We start from the raw sequence: 20,122 nt of genomic DNA, 5'->3' as shown, positions 1-20,122 counted from the left end.
GGCCCTGTTCTCTGCTGGATCACAGTGTCCGCGTCCCAGCTCACTTGGTTGTTGGCGGGATTCAGTCCTTGTGGATGCAGGACTGAGCTTTCTGTTTCCTTGATGGCGGTCCTCTGAGGGCTGCTCTCAGCTTCCAGAAGCCTACATTCCCTGGGCACCTGGTGCCCGCTGTGACAGCATGCTTACGCAGAGCCGCCAGGAGAATCCGTCCCTTCCCCGTCGGTTGGCTACGGCTGGGTCTTGTAGGATACAACGTGACAACGCGGGTGACTATCCCATCACCTTTGTCATGCGAAAGAACCAATCAAGGGAGTGACCGTTCTAGCACATTCACGGGTCCTGCCCGCACTCGGGGGCGGGAGGATCAGATGGGGTATGTACACAGAAGGCAAAAATCGTGGCCGCCTTGTTAGAGTCTTGCCAACCACCACACAGTACCTCCAAGAATTTTTTAAGACCATTATAACAAACGTGACAGTTTAACAGGTTGCTGAACACACAATCAACGGACAAGAAGCAAAAGTATTTAGACCAGAATCAACTAATACAAATGTAGTGGAAAAGGAGATTTCAATATTAATACAAAACAAAACCACCAGGCACCCAACTACAGAAAGAAAAAAATCTAACAAAAGTAGAGCCGGGCCTAGGGAAGGCTCGGACTCTAATGACCGACGTGAAGGGATACCTGAACACACGGCCTGTGTACCGCAGTCCCACCGGTGAGGTTAACATCTTAAATAAGCCCGTTCTCCCAAATTAATAATCGCAGCGCAGTTTAAATAAAACCCCAGCAGACTTTTTTTCACGGAACTTGGCCAGTTCATCCTCAGAGTGATAGTGAGGAGCAGAAAATTACACCTAAGAAAAAATTGAAGAAGGAGAAGGAGACTCGCGTTTTTGGACGATGTGACTCGCTATGAAGCCAGGGAGTGGAAGGATGAGTGCAGAGGAGGGCCCGGGCCCCGCGGAGCCGAGCAAGGAGCGCGCCGGGGGCAGGTCCTCGCACACGTGAACGGCCGCTGTGACCGGGCGCGTCACAGCCTGGCCCGGGAGGTGAGCCTGGGAAAACTGGGCGTGAGTGACGCGAAGGTCACTTCCACACACGCATTCGAACCTACGTGTGATGAGGAGTCAGTGTGGGAAGCAGCACCTTGATACCTTTAGAAGAAACGAGATCATTTTGTGACACTGAAGCGGAACAGAAGTTTCCTAAATTAGATTTCAACGCGCAAACCGTGAAAGAGCCACGTGAGCCACCCGCGCAGCAGAAGTCAGTGCACAAAGTGGGGGAAGCGCAGGGGTCGAGAGGCGCAGCCCTGTAGGCAGAGACTGAGGAGTCAGCAGGGGCCGCGGGGCCCCCTGCCTCCGGGGTCCGCAGTGAAGAGCCCTCGAGGAGCAGGCCTGGGCTTGCAGCCAGAGCACCCGGCCGCGCCCCGCCAGGCCGCCCTGCCCCTGGGCCTAGGGCCGTTTCCAGCCCGTGGGCGGCTCGCTCAGCCCGCGTGACCCCGACTGCTCCCTGCGGACGCCCGGCGGGGTGCGGCCTCGGCGGCCTGGCTCCCGGGCCCCAAGCTCCGTCGCGCCCCGCGCCCGCGGCTGAGACCGGCCGCCATCGGGCCAGGCGGGTGTCCCGGGTCCCCAGGGCGCCGCGGCTAGGCTGGGCCGCGCACGGTCGCGTCGAGTGGCGGTCCCCAGAGCCCTGGGCCCCGGCGCCGGTGAGCGGCCAGGCGGGCCCCCCCCCCCCCCCCCCCGCGACGGGCCCTCCTCGGAGGGAAGCCGGTGGCGCCAGCGAGGCCAGCGAGGCCCCAGGCTGAGCCCCTGTCGCGGCCCGGCCCGTGGCCACTTCGGGGCGACCGTCCGGGTGGCGGCGGCCCCGCGGCGGCGGCGGCTCCGGTCAGCTCCTCCGCGTCCCCCCAAACGGCTGCGCGTCCCGGGCAGGCGAGGTGCCTCGGCGGGTCCGGCAGACCGAGCCAGTGGGGGGAAGGCGCGGGCCCGAGACGCGGGAAGACGGCAGGACCCGGGCGCCGCTCGGAGCGGGAGTCCGCGGCCAGCTCAGGCCCTCGGCGGTCGCGGCGGTCGGCCCGAGTGCGCCCGCGGGGTTGTGTGCACGGGCCGGGGACCCGCGGGGGGAGGAGCCTCGCGCACGGGGCGGCCGGGACGGGGCTGCGGGGCGAGGCCGGGGTCCGCTCCCTGCGCGGGCGCCTGCCGAGCTCGGGCACCTGCACGCGGGGGCGCGGGCGTCTCTGCGCCGGCAACTCGGTCTTAACGGAGACCCCGGTAACGGGAGGAGGAGCAAAACGGTCAGAACAAAGACGCTGGAAGTTCTGGTTTCTTAAGCGAACATCCTACCGGCTTCCTCATGACGGAAGAGCATCCGTCCCTAAGACACTAAGCAGACCCATCGCCCTCCCCGGAGTTCGGTGGTGACAGCTGACGGTGACCGGAGGGGACTCAGAGACCCGAGAGCGCCGGAGGGAGGCAGCGGAGGAGGAGGCCTGTGCTGGGAGCGCAGCGCCCGCGTAGTTCGGGGTCAGCGCCTCCGCCGCGCGCTCACTCACGGGGCAGCTGACCGAGGACACCCTGCGCCCCCGGAAGAGGCTTCAGCCCCTGAAGGATCCCAGATTTTCAAGAGCGTGTGCTCCAAGCCTGGAGGGTTACCCCGGAGGGCCCAAACCCGACTAGATCTACTCCTGGGTGGCTGGACAGGAAAGCCATGGATTGTGGACAGACCCTCAAGGCGCTCAAGTATTTTAATCACCGATTTGGACGAGGGCGTAGGGGATGCGAACGCCGAATGTTTAGAAGCCGCGCGTAGGGGTGACACCGCCCGTCAGGTGGGCCCCGGGCCCATGAGTCACTGCACCTAACACGGACCGGGACTGGGCCCAAGCCAGAGTCAAACTAGAAGAAACTAAAGAGTAAAGTGCCCTCCGGCCAGAAGCCAGCCGCCGAGCCCGCGGTGGGAGCGGGGGTCCGACGGCGGAGAGCCTGTCGCCTCTCGGATCACGCGCCGCTTACAGGCCCGCGGTGCGCGAGTCCACTTCGCTGGGCGCCGCTTACCTCCCCCGGCCAGGGCGCCCACGCGAGGCTGCCGCTGCAGATGGAGCATCGGGGGCGGGACCGGGTGCAAGGACGCCCCTCGTTGCTCTGCGCTTTGGGAAATGCGTTATTTGGGCTGAAAAGGAGTAAAGTACAGGTTAGGTGACCGACCACCCGGGTTCACGCGGGGCTGCCGGGAGTTGTCGGACACGGTACGTGCAGGCTTAAAAGCGCGGGCAGGGCCGCCCGGTGGCTCAGTCGGCTGGGCGCCTGGCTCGGGCTCGGGCTCGGGATCCCTGCTCCGTGGGGAGCGGCTTCCCCCTCTCCCTCTGCCCCCCCCCAGCTTGTACGCTCTCTTGCTCTCTCACTGTTTCTCTCAAATAAATAAAGTCTTTGAAAAAATAAATAAATAAAACCCATTCCCAGGAGCCATGTGTAGAAATCCCTCGATGTCCCTGGCCGCGTCACGTCCCGCGCTACCCCCACCACGGGCACCGGCACCGTATTTCGTGGACACGCTGCCACCCCGAGCAGCACTGGGGTTCAGTTAGCAAGGAGGGGGAGGAGGATGGGAACTGGGCCGCACAGGGCAGGGTGCCCCGCAGCCGTCCTCTGGGCCACTTACTCATCACCGTGCCACCTCCCTTCTCCTTGGGAAGCTACACAACCACCGGCCTAAGGACACGGCCTAGGGTGCGGCCCAGCAGGAGGGCACGGGGACTTGGGGGGGCACCAGGCCAGGGCCCGTGACTCCCAAAGCCGAGGTGCTCTCGGCGCACCCCGGGCCCGGACACCGGCCTTTAGGAGGAGCGGCACAGCTGGCACGGAAGGAGGGTGCGACAGGCCCCCCTTCCCTCAGGACTCCGGTGCGCTCGGCATAGCTATTCAACATTGGGAGGAATGTGCTACTAGGACCCGCCGTCCTGAAACCAAAAACAGAGTGACCGAAGCACGGGGCCCAGAGGAAGCCGCCTCGTGGCCTGGGTGACACCGGCGGTGCCCGCTTACACAGGAGCGGGCCAGGGGACTGCCCGGGTGGGCGCCTGCGGCCCGACCCCCTGCTGGCTGTGTGCCCGCACCAGGAGGGGCCGCGGGGCCTCTGCTGTCCCCACGCGGGCGCCCGGCCCGGGGCTGCTCCTGGGGTTCTGGGCATACACGGCCTTGAGGACCCTTAGCCTAAGGCACTGGGGTGCATCTAACAGGAGCAGCCAGGCTGGGGGTTTCTAACATTTCCTGAGGGGCTCCTGAGAAGCAGGCGAGAGCTAAATCAGGCCCCTGAGCTATGTCACAACTTCCGAGAGCTTAGGGTCGAGCTGAGGCAGGGAAATGCTCCACGGGCCTGTAATGGAACGGGTGTTTCTTAATTTATTATTATTATTATTTTTTTTTCTGTCTTGAATATTGTAGTAAGAAGTGATTCATTTACGAAATTTGATCCCGTTAGAGTTCTGGCACTGGGTATAGGGATAAAATGTGCCAAAAAGTCTCGGTCCTCCCACCGTCCTATAGCCTTACCCAGAGGGACGGGCTCCAGGGGGAGCACCGTATCCCCTGCGGCCTGAATCCTGCCCCCCAAGTGCATGTCGAAGCCCTGGCCCCTCGTGCTTCTGACTGTGCTTGGAGATGGGACCTTGAAAGAGGTAAAATGTAGTCCTTAGGGTGGGCCCTCGCCCAGCAGGACTGGGGTCCCTTGAAAAAGAGGTGATTAGGGCACACAGACGACAGAGCGAGCAGGGGCCGCGTGAAGACACAGAGGAGGTGGCCAGGACGATACCGACCCTGCCCATACCTCTGTCGCCGCCTCGTAGCTTTGGGACCCTGAGAACTGCCTCCCGCCCTCTGAGCCGCTGGCGTGGGGCACTTTGTCGTGGCCGCCCTCGCAGACTCAGTGGCACAGAAAAGGGCTTGTGACTCAGTGGGGCCCTGCCTGGTAATCACCGTGGCGGTCGGCGTGGGTGCTGCCCCAGATGCTCCCGCCCGCCACGGCTGGGCACCGTGAGGTCACCGCACCTGCCTGTCCTACCACTCGGGCGAGGCCGTGGACCTGCTCCGGCCACCACCCGCCACGGGAGCTCCAGCTGCCCAAGCGCACCCCGGCCGCCCCGGCCCGGTGGCCACAGCCCGGAGCGGGGCCCCCAAAGAGGAAAGGATCCGGGCCCCCCAGCCAGACCCAAGGGGCCCGGAGTGGCCCTGATGATCCAGAGCCGTCAGGCCTGTCCCCGCTGCTGCACTGCTTCACTCCCGAGGAAAAGCGCCAGCCCCACTGCATTTGTCCAACCCCAGGTGTTCACTGGCCTCACTTAATGCAGATAATGGGCAGAAGAATGAAACCATGAACCTTTTCTTGGTTTGGATTTTTTTTAAACCCCCAAATAACATAAAAATAAATTTTAAAAATGCAACTTAGATTTAAAAAAGAAGTCCTGGAATAAACAATAACAATACTAAGGTAAAATGTCAGGTACTGAGGCCATGTGTGCTGCTTGCGGGGCCTCCTGCCGTCGGGCCGGGCCGGACACGGTCCAGGAGACCAGCAGGACCCGCAGCCCCCACCCCGCCCCCGGGCCGCTCCCCTGTGGTCACGGGGCGCCCCCGACCCTCAGGGAGAGGCTCACAGGGAGAGGCCGGGCGGGGGCTGCCCAGCGGGGCGCAAGTCCTTCCTCCCACCTCTCAGGCCCGAGCCCTGGGCGGGGCGCCCGACCCCACGGCCCCCACCGCCCCCAGCCCGCAGCCTGACCCGCTCTGCTACTCCGGGGGTGGGGCTCCTACCGCGGGCTCCCGGCGCCCTGCCTGCTAGTCGGGGGCTGGGTGCGAACGGGTGCGCGTGTCTGGGCTCCCCCCCCCCCCCGCGGCCCTGGGCACAGGTGCGCGTCCCTGGGCTCCCGCCCCCCCGCCCCGCGGCCGTCGCAGCCCTCCCAGCGCGTCGGGCGGCCCCGCACCTGAGCCCGCGCACCTCAGGGTCCCCGCGCGGCGCCCTCCCGCCGGCGCCCCCTGCAGGCCCGCTAAGGACGCGGCTCCGTCGGGCCCATGGGCGCAGCGAGGCCCCAGCACCCCTGCCCGCCGGGCGGCCGCGTAGCAGCAGCGTGTCTCGCTCTTCGCGCGGCGCGTCCCGGGCGTGTGGGACGGAGTCGGGGCAGGGCGAGCGCTGCGGGCGGGCAGGTGCGGCAGGTGCGGCAGGTGCGGCAGGTGCGGCAGGTGCGGCAGGAACCGACCCCCGGCCCGCCCGGCGCCCTCCGCTGAAGGCCCGTGTCCTCAACGGCGCTTCCTAATCGGTCCCTAGGGAGCTCGCGGTCGCAAATATTGACAATTCCTGGGGATTTTTTCCGAAGCACATGAAATTGTAAGTATTACTGGGGGCAGGGGCGACCTTAGGACACTCCACTCAGCAATCTGGCATCTTCTCAAACAGGAAAGAATAAGCTTCACGATCTGAAGCTTTACTGGAACATCCTTTGCTCGGAAAATGGAAACGGCCCCAACCTGCGGTTCCCTTTACATCACAGTCTGTAAGTCGAGGACAGTGTCGCTTCGCTCCGGGCGCCGACTGTCCCGTCCAGGTGACTGGGGGGAAACAAAAGGCCGCGCCAGGCTCATCAGGGCGCGCACACCCGGTCCACAGAGACGGGGCTCCTCACCGGCCACCCGCACCCCGAAAGTGGGGCCCTGCTCTGGAAGGGGCCCTGGGAGGCCGCGGCCTCGGCGCCGGACTGGGATCCCCTGGGGCCCGCCCCCAGCTGCGGCCGGAGAGGTAAACCGAGGCACCGATGGGGAGAGCTCCGGCCTTTCCATCGCCCCTGTGGGTCCGAGTCCCTAAGGGACTCCTCCTCCGCAGGGTCTCCCCTCCTCCCGACCCCGCTTTCCTAGAGAAGGCCAGATGCCGGCTGACGCTTGTCCAGCCTGGGGGACCCCGCTGGCCCGCCCCGTGGAGGGGTCCCCGTGGAGGCGCGTCCCCGCGGAGGGGTCCCCTTCGGCGCTGGCTCAGCCCCGAGTTGTGGGATCTGCGGGGACCGGGACGGGCCGCTCCAGGAGGGGCAGCTGAGGGCACGGCAGGCCCCCGGTCGGCCTTCGTCTCCCTTCCTGCGCTTCTCACCTGCTCTAGCGGAGTCCCCACACCCCCACATCCTCCCCACACCGTCCCCACATCCCCACATCCTGTTCAAGTCGTCTACGTCGGTAACTGCCCCGTGCTGAGCTGGGCGGGATTCAGGGGGCGGGTCCCCGGCCAGCGGGAGGGCGGGGGGGGGGGACCCGGGGGCGGAGGGGAGGGGAGGGGAGGGCAGGGAAGGAGAGGGGAGGGGAAGGGCGGCGGGGACCCGGGGGCGGAGGGGAGGGGAGGGGAGGGGGACCCTGGGAGGAGGGCAGGGGCGGGGCGGCGAGGGGACGCGGGGGGCATGGGGGAGGGGAGGGCAGGGCAGCGGCGGCGGGGGGACCCGGGGACCGGGGATAGGGCAGGGAGGGGCGTGGGGGGGGACCGGGGGCGGCGGGCAGGGGCGGGGCTGCGGGGGGACCCGGGGGGCATGGGGGAGGGGAGGGCAGCAGCGGGGGGCGGGGGGGGACCCGGGAGCGGAGGGGCGGGGCGGCGGGGCGGCGGGGGGACCCGGGGGCAAGGAAGGGGAGGGGCGGGGGTGACCGGGGGCGGCGGGCAGGGGCGGGCAGGGGCGGGCAGGGGCGGGCCCGCCGCCGCCTTATTTCCGCGAGCGCCGGCGCAGGCGGCGGGGAGGGAGCCGGGTCGGTGGAGCGCCGCGTCCACGCCGCCCGCCGCGTCCACGCCGCCCGCGCCCCGCCCCGGGGTCCCGCGGCCCTCCGCCCTGCTGCTGGCGCTGGCGCTGGCGCTGTGTCTGGCGGTGCCCGGGCTGCAGGCGGCGGGGCCGGGGCCGGGGCCGGGGCCGGGGCCGGGGTCGCCGGGGGTCCCCGGGGCCCCCCCGCCCGGGCTGCTGCGGCAGGCGGCGCGCGCGGCCCTGCACTTCCTCAACTTCCGCGCGGGCTCGCCCAGCGGGCTGCGGGTGCTGGCGGCCGTGCTGCGGGGCCGCGCCGCGGTGAGTGCGGGCGGGGGACCCGCGGCCCAGCCCCAGGGCGGCGCCCCTCCGCGGCCGGATCCCGCGACCCGGTGCCGGGCCCTCCGCCGACGTGCGCGGGGATGTGGGGGGCCTCGGGGCGCAGGGGGAGGTGGTGCGCGGGGGCCTCGGGGTGCCGGGGGGGGGAGCTGGTGCGCGGGGGGGGCCCTCGGACGCCGGACCCGGCGGCCGCGAACCCAGGGGGCGGGAAGGCGGCGGGCTGCGGGCGGGCTGCGGGCGGGCCCTGGGGACCTCAGGCTGTGCGCCTGCAGCCGCGCCGGTCCCCCGCCGGGTCCCCCCCCCCCGACCCCGCCCGGACCCCACCGGGTCCCCGCCCGCCGCCCCCCAAAGCGGCGACGCTCTTGCCCGGAGGCCGCAGAGAGCCCACAAAGCCCGCAGACTCGGCCTCGGAGAATCTAGAAGCGAGTGTAGACCGTAGGCTCTTGCCAGGTGGCGCCGGGACGTTGGGTCAGGGTCGCACGGGGGTCGGAGGCCTCCGGAAGCGCAGCCTGTGGCCCTCAGAGGTTCTCCCCGGTACCCGAGGTGGTCACACTTATTGAGCGATGAAATCAAAATCTTTCCTAGAAAAAGCCAACCTCCCCTGCCCCCCGTTTTAAGGATCCTTGTTGTCTGGGGGGGGGGGTCAGCCTCACTAGTTGCGGGAGGAGCGGGCCGGCGGGGAGCGCAGAGGGCCGGGCGGTTTGCTCCCCGGCTGCCCCCGGAGTGAGCCCCCCTGCGGGAAGCCCGGCTCTCAATTCCCAGGAACTCTTTTCTTCCTTCCAAGACCACGAAAAACCCAGCAGCACTTTGCTTTTCGATGCATTTAGTCACCTCCTTGGGAGAAAGCTCAGTAGTTGGCATCTTTCACCAAACAAGCTCCCAGAACCCACGTGAGTTAAGTAAAAATTCCCCTTCCTTTCCAGAAGGGCTGAGCGAGCGTCCTTCATGTGTCATAGTGTAGCGTTCCTGAATTTTAAGGGCATTCTTCCTTTGAGCAAAAAAGGGGGGGGCAGTAAATCATAAATCAGAGGCCCCTATGCCTGGGGAGGGGCGAATAGGCCAGGAAGCAGGGCGTGACTCCGGGAAAGGTCACCTTCCCGTGTCGTTCGGTTGACCTGTTTCTGAAAGGGGGTATGAGTACTTCCAACCGAGGAGCCCGGAGAGAGCTCGCTGACTTTCGGGGCCTCGACTCTCTGGGGAGTAAAGTGGTTTCAGGGTTTCCCAGGAATTCAGAGAGTTTTCCCCAGGGCCGTGCCATCCTCAAACATCCCCCTGAATGGGGCCCACTTTTACAGGTGACCAAGGCAGGCCGGGACGGGGGTGTCTTGTGGCCGTGACCCGTCGGGGTCCTCGGGGTGGCACAGGCCCCGCAGGGGCGGCTGGAGTAAGAGGGGGGTCGTAGGAGCTCAGACTGCACCCCTGCTCTGCCTCCGTGAGCCCCGGGGCCGGGTCTTCTCTGCCTGTTTCCTCATTTGGAACAGAGAGGATCGCGCCCTGCCCGCCGCGCCTCGCGTCTTTAAGAGTCTAGGAGATGGGGGAGGGAGCGGCCGGGAAATCCGCGACGGGAGTTGCTGCTCCACTGAGGGCGACCCTGAGCATCGCTCCGTGCGACCGCGGCCCTGGTCCTCCTTGGGGTGGGTCGGCGGCAGCCCCGTTGAGATATGTCCCGCCGAGGCGTGTGGGCCGGGGCACCTGGGCCAGGGGCGCAGACGCCGCCCTGCGGAGCCTTAGGCCCAGTGGCCGCAGGAGTTTCCGCTTCCCGGACAAGCACAGGCCCGGTTGTGACGGTTGTGACAGAGGTGGAAGGTGGCACCTCCCAGGGGGAGGGCTCGGCTGTACCCAGGGTCCCGTGCCTCGTGCCACGACTCCAGGGTGAGCGGTGCCTGGGCCCGGGGGCAGGTGCGGCCGCGGGGAGCCCCCCCACACCCCCATCCTCACCCCCCGGGGACACCCCCCTGCAGGCCAGGCCAGGCAGAGTGAGTGGCCCGAGGAAGCCCGTTCCGCAGCTTGCGGGGACCTTGCGGGGAGCTGCTTGGTTTCTAACAAGCCGCGTGGAGCGCGGTGTGGACGTGAGTGGGAGTGGGCTGCTCGGGAGACGCTCTCGGATCCGCGGTTATGAGCGAGGCGGCGGGAGGAGCGCGGCTCCGGCCTGGGAGCCGCAAGGCTTCCTGACCCGATCCACGCGGGTCCTCGGTCCCACCTCGGGAACGCTGTCGCCGTCTTGTGGTGAAGTCCAGCGGCGCCACGGTAGGAAGTGGGGCCAACCTTCCAGAAGAAATCCGAGCGGCCCAGAGGCCCCATGAGCTCGGGGTGGCTCGCTAGGTGCAGGGAGAGCTCGGAGAGCTCACGGTGCCCGGCCCCTGGTGCCACCCCTTCTCCGGCTCCCCCACAAGCAGGGGTGGCCCGTGGCACAGGGTCGTGGCCCGCCGGGCAGGCTGGCACCCACGGCCCTGGGTCGCCCACCGGCCCCCACCCCCCACAGGCTGCCGTCCCTGCGCCCCGTGCAGCCCACGCCAGGCCAGGCCTCCCACGGGGTCCCCCGGCCGGGAGGGGGCCGCCCTGCGGCTTGGTCACCCACGGGATCACCCCCGCACTTCCTGGCTCGTGTGTTCGGGACACGGAGGTTTCGCCCACACCCCGAGTGCTTACGCTGACATCCTGTGAGTGTTAGTGGGGTGGACGGACAAGGCCATTTCGCCGTCACCCCCGGCAGCTCTTCCAGTGGGGATCATCTGTGATTTCGGGGAGCACTTGGAGTCTGGAGCGTGATCGGCTGCTTCTGCTCCCACTCTTCAGGGCGCCTGTGACAGTTGGTTGGCAATTAGGTGGTCGGGGTAGCGGGCACGAGCGAGTCTGTGAGCAAAACCCGGGCTTCTGGCTCAGGCCAGCGCCGGGGCCCACGCTCTGGGCTGTGGGCAGCTGCCCTCGTGCATGGCTGGGCCGCGGGCACTCAGGACAGCGCTTTACTACGGGAACCTTCCCTGTGGCTTCCCAATCCTTAGTTCGCTGGAGGAAGCCTCCTCGCTGCTGTTACCGCGTCACAAAACACGGGTGATTTGCAGGATGAACCTGGCGTTTCTGGGGCCTTCCCGGGGCCTTGGGGAGGAAGCATAAGGTCCCCACAGCACGGGCACAGATACACGCCCTCCCACCCTCGTGGGCCTTGCTTGTGCTGAGAAGGCACAGGTGCACTGGGGGTCCTCTCCCTCCCCCCCACGTCCCCACCCACTCTCCCCCACAGGTGCACCGGTGTCCCCACCCACCCTCCCCCACAGGTCACAGGGGTCCCCTCCCACTCCCCCACAGGTGCATTGGGGTCCCCACCCACCCTCCCCCACAGGTGCACCGGGGTCCCCCTCCCCCCTCCCCCACAGGTGCATCCATTGTCCCCACCCACCCTCCCCCACAGGTGCACCAGGGTCCCCCTCCCCCCTCCCCCACAGGTGCATCCATTGTCCCCACCCACCCTCCCCCACAGGTGCACCGGGGTCCCCACCCACCCTCCCCCACAGGTGTACCGGGGTCCCCACCCACCCTCCCCCACGGGTGCACCCCGGGCCCCCCCCCCGCCCTCCCCCACAGCATCCAGCTGGTCTGCAGGCTCTGGCTGCAGGTCTGGCGTGGGTTGGGAAAGGGCCACCTGGCCCCGATGGCAAAGTCAGGCCTCCTGGCGCCGGGCCTGTCACCCACGCCAGCTGCGCCCAGATGAGCTGGGAAGTAGGACTGCTTCTGAGCACCTGGTGATAAACGTGTGGCCAAGGAGGCCTCCTAGCCGGGCGACGTGTGATCACAGCTCCCTGGTGGTGGGTGCCCTGCGGCCGGGTGCCCCCCTTGGCAGCGCAGCTGCCGCTTGCTTCTGCCACTCCCCAGGGGACACCCCCCCCCCCCAGCATAGGGCCCTGGAAGCAGCAGAACCAACACTGGGTCAGCCACCTCCAGGGCTGGCAGGGCCGTGGGGATCTGGCCTCCCGCGGAGGTAGAGGGGAGCCCGGGGTCACGCCGCAGCCCTTTCCTCTCAGGTGGGGACCCCTAGCTGTGTGGGCTTTGCCGCGCTCTGCGCCCTGCTGTCTCCCTGCAGGGTCTCCTGAGACCCCACGGCCCGGCCTGTCTGGTGGTCACCGTCCTTCGTCCCGTGGATGATCTGCTCCGCGCGGAGCCCATGGGGCTCGGCCGCTGCATCCCGGGTCCTCCCGCCCCTGGCCCGGCCCGGCCCTGCCCTACCGGACCGCCCCTAAGGGGCCGCTCTCCCACTCTCCCACCTGCGCGGGGCCACTGGCCTGGCCTGTAGGGAAATCCGATGGCCTGTCCCCAGCCACGCCCTGCCACAGATGCCTGCTGTGTGGAGCCGACCCCAGCTCCCCCTGCTGCCTCCACACCCCCTTCCCCCCCCCCGCCCCCCTCCCCTCACCCGACTTCCCCCCACCCTGCTCCCCCCAGCTCTCCGGCTGCCCCTACCCCCTGCTCCCCCCACTCCCGACTGCCCCCCCAGCTCCCCCTGGCTCCCCCCTTGTGGGACTCTCCCCCCCCACCCCGTGGGATTCCCTCCCCGCCCTGCCCGTTGCAGCTCCCCCTTCCCCTGCCCCCCACCCGCTGCTGCCCGCCAAGGCCACAGGGGCCAAGGCCACGGGGCGGTGCTGTCCCAGCCTAGGAGAGGCCCAGCTGCCCTGCATTTCCCCAGAGGCGGTTTCCTCTCCCGAGCTCCAGGTCGTGGGCACCGCCTCGGGGTGCGGGGCTTCCTGGGGCCCCTTCCCCACCACGTCCCAGCAGCGTCAGGGCTGTTAGGCCTCGGTGAGACCCTCCGTCCCGTCCCTCCCCTCCCGCCTGCCGCTCAAGCTCCTGGGCCCACCTGCAGGAGTCACGCCCGTGCCCGGAGAGCGGGGGGGCCCGGACCTGGGGTGGCCTCGCAGCGGGCGGCTCTAACTTCTTCCTTAAACTGTATTTTTATTCTTTATAAAGCCTTTATTTACTCATCTATTTTAGAAAGTGTGCATGAGTGGGGGGGACGGGGGGCTCCGTGCTCAAGCCCACCGCCCGCCACCAACCCTGATGCGGCTGCGACCCCGCGGCCCCGCGACCCTGACCCGAGCTGGAAGCGGCCGCCCCCAGCCGCTGGGCACCGCCGCCCCCGGTGTAACGTCTTTCCGTGGCAGAGCAGCTCCCGCGACGGGGACGGGGACGGGGACGGGGACGGGGCAGGCGTGGACGCCCCAGGACCCCGCGTGCGCTGCCGCCTCAGGTGTGGCCGCGGTGCCCCGGGTCGGGCTGCTCCCCCGCACAGGGTGGGCCTGCGCCCCGGGCCCTGATCTGGGTGCCGGGGACCCTGTGGCCCCGCACGTCCGGTCCGCTCCCGCTGAGCCCGGGCAGGCCGCGGGCCTCGACGGCCACGTCCTCGGCTCCCACTCAGCCGCCGGCCGCTCCCGCCCCTGCCGGCTCAGCCCGGGCCGCGGCAGCAGAGTCCCCGAGCCCAGCGGGATCCCGACCGCGGGCCCAAGACGGGCGTGCGGGGGGCTCTGGGGGCGCCCCAGGGCGCTGCAGCGGCGGGGCCCACCGGGAGCTCAGTCTGCACCGGCCCCGCCCGCCCGCGCCTCGCTCCCTGCAGGGCTCGTGCTCTGCTCCGCAGGGCTCCCCCCGGCCTCCCGCCTTGGCTTCCGGGTGCCCGTGTCGCCAGAGCCGGGGGCCGACGTCCTGACCCCCGCAGCTGCACTCGGGGCCCCTGGAAACCGTGCCCCGCGGCCGCTGGGTCAGGGCCTGACGTCCCCGGAGGAAGGCCCCGCGGAGCCCGAGGCGCGGGAGGGGCGCCCTTGGACGCTGAGCAGCGGGGCCGGGGCTGCGGGGCTGCGGGTCCCCGTCCCGGGTCGAGGCCGCATCGCGCCTGCTGCTGCCCCCGCCTGGGTCTCCGCCCCTGTCTCTGGGTCCCTCAGGAATAAATAAAATCTTAGCAAAGAGCAGAGGCTGAGGTGCCGCCGTGGGAAGCGCGGGTTCTGCGCGGTCCGGGTCGCAGCCCGACAGCCCGACATCTCCGGCTGACCCGTCCCCCCGCGGGCCCGGGTCGGGGACCTTGGAGCCGCCGCCCAGGAAGCTGGCCCCGGGCCTGGCGGTGTCCCTGCCCGGCCGCGGGAGCCCCGGGCCGCGTGGGGCCGGCATCGGAGGGGTCAGGGGGTCCCCCGCGGCTCCCGGACGCTCCTTCCCTGGGGAGACAGGCCTGTGGACGCCGTTCCCGGAAGCGGAGCGAGCGCTTGCAGAAGAGAACGTGGGCCCGAGGGATCCCCGGGTTCGCGTGGCCGTGGCCGTGGGGCTGTGGCTCCGGCCGGGAGCAGACCTTGCAGATTCCCCAGCACGCGGGATTGTTTACCAGGCTCCTCGGACCTAATCCCACCAACTGGGGAAGTAAAGGCCTGAGTTTAGGACGCGGAGTGAGGACGTCCGTGCTGAGTCCCTTTAGACTGAACACTTTTACTTTTTTTTTTTAAAGATTTTGTTTGCTTATTCATAGAGGTGCAGAGAGAGAGAGAGAGACAGAGACACGGGCAGAGGGAGGAGCAGGCTCCATGCAGGGAGCCCGGGTGGGACTCGAACCCAGGACCCCGGGGTCGCGCCCTGACCCGCTGCGCCCCCAGGGGCCCCACTTTCTCTCTCTAAACCCCGCCCGTGGGCTCCGGGTCCCAGGGACTGAGCCGAGCGGGCACCACCGCTGCATCCCGGCCGTTCGTCTGTCTTCCGTCCGCGGCTCCTTCCGGGACTTCTGCTTCGCCCGGCGCCGCCGTCCGCGGCCGAACCGCTCGCAGAGGCCCCGCGAGGTTCCGCCGACGCTGGCGGCTGCTTCGGGTGCGGCCGGGCGGGGGCAGCTCGGTCTGCAAAACGCCGCGTGAGCCGCGCCGGCCGCGGTCGGATCGTCCCGGGGTCGCGCTGGGCCGCAGGACGGGGGCGCCCGAGGGGGGCCGCGAGGGAGGCCGCGGGGGAGGCCGCGGGGGAGGCGGCTCGTTCGTGCCCGAGGCGAGCAGACGCGTTTGACCTGCCCCCGACCCCCGGGGCGGACACCGCCGGCCTCCAGCCCGCTCCGGGCGTCCTCCTGGTCCTCCGGCCGCTCAGCTCGCAGGTCCGCGCGGCGGGCTGGGGGCGCGGGGTGCCGGGGGCCCGTGAGCCCGCGGCCACGCAGCCGCTCCCCGGGGTGTCGCCCGAGCACGGCCGTGTGGGGCGGCAGGTGAGCCCGGGGCGCAGGGCCGTGGCCGGGGGCGGGGTCTGCCGTCGAGGGCCGCGGGGAGCCCGACCTCCTGGACCCTGCAGCCCTGCCCCCCCCCGCCCCCCAGGCCCCCTCGCAGGCCTCCCCCCGCCGCCCACCATCCTGCCCCCCCTGCGGCCGCCCCTGGCTGGGCCTCGACGTCCCCTCCCAGAGGCTGGGCCTGGAGCCTCCACGCGCCCCAGCTCCCGGGTCGCCGCGGCCGCGCTCACCAGCCGGGGCCCTGGGGGAGGCCCTCGGGGAGGCCCGGGCGGCATCCGGACACCCGACGAGGAGGCGCAGCCAAGGACAGAAGGCCCAGTGCTGCTCGGGCCAGAACCAGCCGCCCTCGGGGGGGACGGGAGGACGGGAGGACGGCAGCGAGGCCCCGGGCGGTGGCGGGGCGGTGGCGGGGCGGTGCCCGGGAGCCCCCGCCCTGTGCGTGCGGCGCCGTGTCCTTCCGGAAACGTCGGGCCTCGGACCCGCAAACGCCCTGACGGACTTGAACCAGCCGCCCGGTGTCCCGAGGGCCACACGGTCTGCGCGGGCTGCAAGGACCGTCCCTGACGCGGTGGCGGCCCTCGGCGCTCGGCTCCGGCCCGCTGCACCCCGGCGCCTTCCCCCTGGACCGTCCTCGTGTGGGGGAGGGGGGGCCGCTCCCGGACCCCGCCGTCAGCCCCGGGCCGAGGACGCCCCCGCGGAGCCCGGCGCCCTCAGCCTACCTCGGCCGTAGCTGCCGCCCTCCTCGCCCCGGCCCGGCCCCGCGCCCCCGCCCCGCTCCGCCCGACGGCCTCCCCCTCACGGCCCCCCCTCACGGCCTCCCCCCAGGGCCCCCCCCTCCCGTCACGGCCCCTCCCTCACGGCCTCCCCCTCACGGCCTCCTCTCACGGCCTCCCCCTCAAGGCCTCCTCCTCAAGGCCCCCCCCCCCACGGCCTCCCCCTCACGGCCTCCCCCTCACGGCCTCCCCCTCACGGCCTCCCCGTCAAGGCCTCCTCCTCAAGGCCCCCCCCCCACGGCCTCCCCCTCACGGCCTCCCCCTCCCGGCCTCCCCCTCACGGCCTCCCCCTCAAGGCCTCCTCCTCAAGGCCCCCCCCCCCCACGGCCTCCCCCTCACGGCCCCCCCTCACGGCCTCCCCCCAGGGCCCCCCCCTCCCGTCACGGCCCCTCCCTCACGGCCTCCCCCTCACGGCCTCCTCTCACGGCCTCCCCCTCAAGGCCTCCTCCTCAAGGCCCCCCCCCCACGGCCTCCCCCTCACGGCCTCCCCCTCACGGCCTCCCCCTCACGGCCTCCCCGTCAAGGCCTCCTCCTCAAGGCCCCCCCCCCACGGCCTCCCCCTCACGGCCTCCCCCTCACGGCCTCCCCCTCAAGGCCTCCTCCTCAAGGCCCCCCCCCCACGGCCTCCCCCTCACGGCCTCCCCCTCACGGCCTCCCCCTCACGGCCTCCCCGTCAAGGCCTCCTCCTCAAGGCCCCCCCCCCCACGGCCTCCCCCTCACGGCCTCCCCCCCACGGCCTCCCCCTCACGGCCCCCCCCCACGGCCTCCCCCTCACGGCCCCTCCCTCACGGCCTCCCCCTCATGGCCCCCCTCCTCACGGCCTCCCCTCACGGCCTCCCCCTCATGGCCCCCCTCCTCACGGCCTCCCCTCACGGCCTCCCCTCACGGCCTCCCCCTCAGGGCCTCCCCTCACAGCCTCCCCCCAGGGCGGCCTCCTCCACCCTTCTGCCCCCCACCCGAGGCCCGTAGTTTGCTCCCCGCACACCGTGGCGCCCCTTCCCCGTGAGCACCCCCCCCCCCCCCCCCCCGGCAAGGGCGCCCCCCGACCGCTTCCCTTCCTGGGCCCTTCCTGAGGGGTGTGTCGCTAGCGAGCGGGAGGCTCGGGCGGACCAGGCTTTGCCACCTTTTCTCCTGGTAAAAGGTCACGGATTCTGGGGCGGCCGCCTGCGCCCAGGGGGCAGCCCGGGTCCCGGGATCGAGTCCCGCGGGGCGCCCGCTCCCTCCGCCCGGCCCCGCCCGTCTGTGCGTCTCGGGAATGAAGAGGATCCTCGACAGGACCGCCTGGGGCCTGCGGGCGGCCACGTGCTGCCGCTGAGGCCGCGTCTCTGTTGCAGGTTGACGCGCGGAGGACCTGCCGGGTGGACCTGGAGTTCACGGCCGAGCGCTACGGCCCCGAGGTGAGCGGCCGCGGGGTCCCCGAGGGCCGGCGCCCGGGGTACGGGGGTGTCGGGTGGAGGGCGCGGGGCGTGGAAGCGTGGAGCTGCCCCGGCGGCGGCCCCGGCGACCGCGAGCTCCACACCCGGCGATGGGCCCGCAGGCGGGAGCAGCAGGAGGCCCCGCCCGGAGGCGAAGGCGCGGCCCCCCCCCCCCCCGCAGCGCGTCTACACCGCAACGCGCACAAACGCCCTCACAAACGCCCTCGAGCCGGCCCTGTTCCACGACGTCCCCGCCCTCCCCTCGGATCCAGATCCAGCCGTGATCTCGAAGGTTCCTGGGAGGCACGGAGTCAGCGTGGAGCCAGGGCCGGGGCGTCGGGCCGACGTGAGCTCAGGGCCCGGCCCGCGGGGCGGGGTGAGAAGCTGTGGCTCGTATTCACGGGGAGCAGCCTCCTCCCGAGTGCAGGCCTGACGTCAGCGTCGCGTCACCTTGGCGCCCGGCGTGCAGCGAGCGCCCTCCCGCCTCGAGGCCGGAACCACGTGGTCTGCAGCGCACGTCACGACTCGTCTTCCGAGCAGGCCCGCGCCGTCAAGTGGCGGCGTCAGCCAGCAGGACTGTACGCTGGGGGTGAAGGACTGTTGTCCTCCCGGCTGCGCGCAGAAGTCCCCTTGCACAGCCAGGCCCCTGCGGGTGCTGCACCCACGTGTCCCTCCTGCCCCACGCGGGCGCTCCTCAGGCTTGTGTGCGGCGCGGGCGGGCGCATGCTGGCCTGGGCCGCCCTGGTTAATGCCACCGTCTTTGTTGCAGGTGGCCGACGGACGTTTGGGGAGATGCTCTGCTCGAGTGGTTTTCAGGCATCAGAAGCCCAGGCCGGCCGTTAACGTGACTTGCACTCGGTTCATGGAGACGAGCAGGAGGCGGCGGGAGGATTTCCTGCTGTACAAGCGCGCCAAGCGGCTCCGAGCCCCGCTGGGGGCGACCAGCATACCCGGTACGGTCGGGCGCCCCTGTTGAGGGGCCATCGCCACGTCTCACCCCCTCACCTGCTCCTGCAGGACGCGGAAGGGCCTTGGGGTAGCTGCAGCCCAACGCAGCTGACCCCACTAGGTCAGGAGCTAATGGGCGGTGGCGCCGTCTTGGAGGAGTGAGGCCCAGCTCCCCGCCCCCCACCCGCCTCCACCCCGGCTCCCACGCCAGGCGCAGCCCTTACTGGCAGATCCAATTTGCAAAACCGCAAGAGTCCTCGGAGGCGGGGACGTGGGCTCGGGTGTTGAGCCTGCTTCCGCCGCCCTCCCCCGCCCTCCCCACCCACCTCCCCCTCCGCCTGGCTAGGCCTCGACTCTAAGGGCCCTGTGGTCTCTCCCTTGCCCAGACTAGAGTTCCAGGGACCTGCAGGCAGAGTGCGGCCCCTTGCCTTCCTAGGTTCAGAAGCCTGGACGATTCTCCTAATGGTTCTCTGACAGCTCAGCTAAGTCCTGTTCCTAGGGATTATGAGGGACGGTTCAGAGCCTTAGTTGCAGTAGAATTTGCTCATGTTTAGGACTGTCCGAAACAAGTGGGCTAATGACTGAGGCTTAAAATGTACGGTCACTTCAGGATTTTTTCCGCGTTAACATTAGCTGGAGAAATGAACTTTGATATATTCTCCTTAAAACACAAAGTTTACAGATTGTGCAGGACCTTTCCTTTGAATATTTGCTACAAGATCACTACATTTGGGACATTTTCAATAGTGCAGGTGGATCCCATTATGTTCAGTCCATAAGCCCTATGCGCCCCTAAGGGTCATTCTCTAACAATTGAACTTAGTGTGGCACGAAGGTCCAAAAGCTTTTTTAATAGAAGGCATCTTTCTATTTTTTTAAAAGATTTTATTTATTTCTCTATGAGAGACACAGAGAGAGGCGGAGAAACAGGATCCCTGCAGGGACCCCCATACGGGACTTGATCCTGGGACCCCGGGGTCACGCCCTGGGCTGGAGGCAGACGCTCCACCACTGAGACACCCAGGCGTCCCTTTTCAATGTAATTTTAAAATGCTTCTCAACTAACAAGATTTTAGATCAACTTTGAGTATCGTCGCAGCTCTGACTTTGCATTAATATGACACGACAAATAGCCCTTAATTTTGTTAGGGTAGCCTTGCTCAGCAGGACAGGTTGAAGCACATAAATCTCCATGTGAAGTGGACACAGATCAGAGCAGATGACACGTCTGGCGCCAGAGACGACTGAGTGGCTGGCCTGTGCTCCTGTGTCCTTACTGAGACCCACGACACTGTCCCCGAGATGCCATAATGATAACGTGAGAATGTGCTGGTTCTTCTCCCCCACCCTCCCAGACAGTCACGGATGGATCGATCCCTCCCTGAGACCCATCTGGGATTTGGCTTTTCTCGGCAGCTCTTACGTGATGTGGGAGAGGACGACGCAGACGTTACACTACTACATGGCGCAGCTCAGCAGTGTGAACCAATGGGTGAGCAAAACCCTGAGAACCAGTCCCCGTCCCAAGAGCTACAACCAGTGCAGTGTCCTGAGACTGAATTAATGTGCATTTCTGGTTTTCCGGCAACAATTTTACTTGCTTTTGACTCAGAGAATCTCCCCAGGCCTGCAATGGCCCAGGTCTAGTTCTAGAGGTGGTGAATGAAGCAGTGA

At 68.7% G+C, this 20,122-nt stretch overlaps 1 protein-coding gene across 1 annotated transcript in view; it reads left to right on the top strand.

The window, feature by feature from the left end:
- Positions 1–6,913: 6,913 nt before the first annotated feature.
- Positions 6,914–20,122, top strand: part of RARRES1 (retinoic acid receptor responder 1) — a 38,209-nt gene continuing 25,000 nt past the window's right edge. The window contains exons 1-5 of the mRNA XM_038570208.1: positions 6,914–7,030; positions 7,749–8,075; positions 17,420–17,482; positions 18,270–18,453; positions 19,804–19,940. Coding sequence (XP_038426136.1) covers positions 6,914–7,030; positions 7,749–8,075; positions 17,420–17,482; positions 18,270–18,453; positions 19,804–19,940 — 828 coding nt within the window. The remainder of the gene's footprint in view (positions 7,031–7,748; positions 8,076–17,419; positions 17,483–18,269; positions 18,454–19,803; positions 19,941–20,122) is intronic.

This window comes from Canis lupus, chromosome 23 (assembly GCF_011100685.1).
Source record: "Canis lupus familiaris isolate Mischka breed German Shepherd chromosome 23, alternate assembly UU_Cfam_GSD_1.0, whole genome shotgun sequence".
NCBI classification, from domain to species: domain Eukaryota; kingdom Metazoa; phylum Chordata; class Mammalia; order Carnivora; family Canidae; genus Canis; species Canis lupus.
This window is presented reverse-complemented; position numbering and strand designations above follow the sequence as displayed.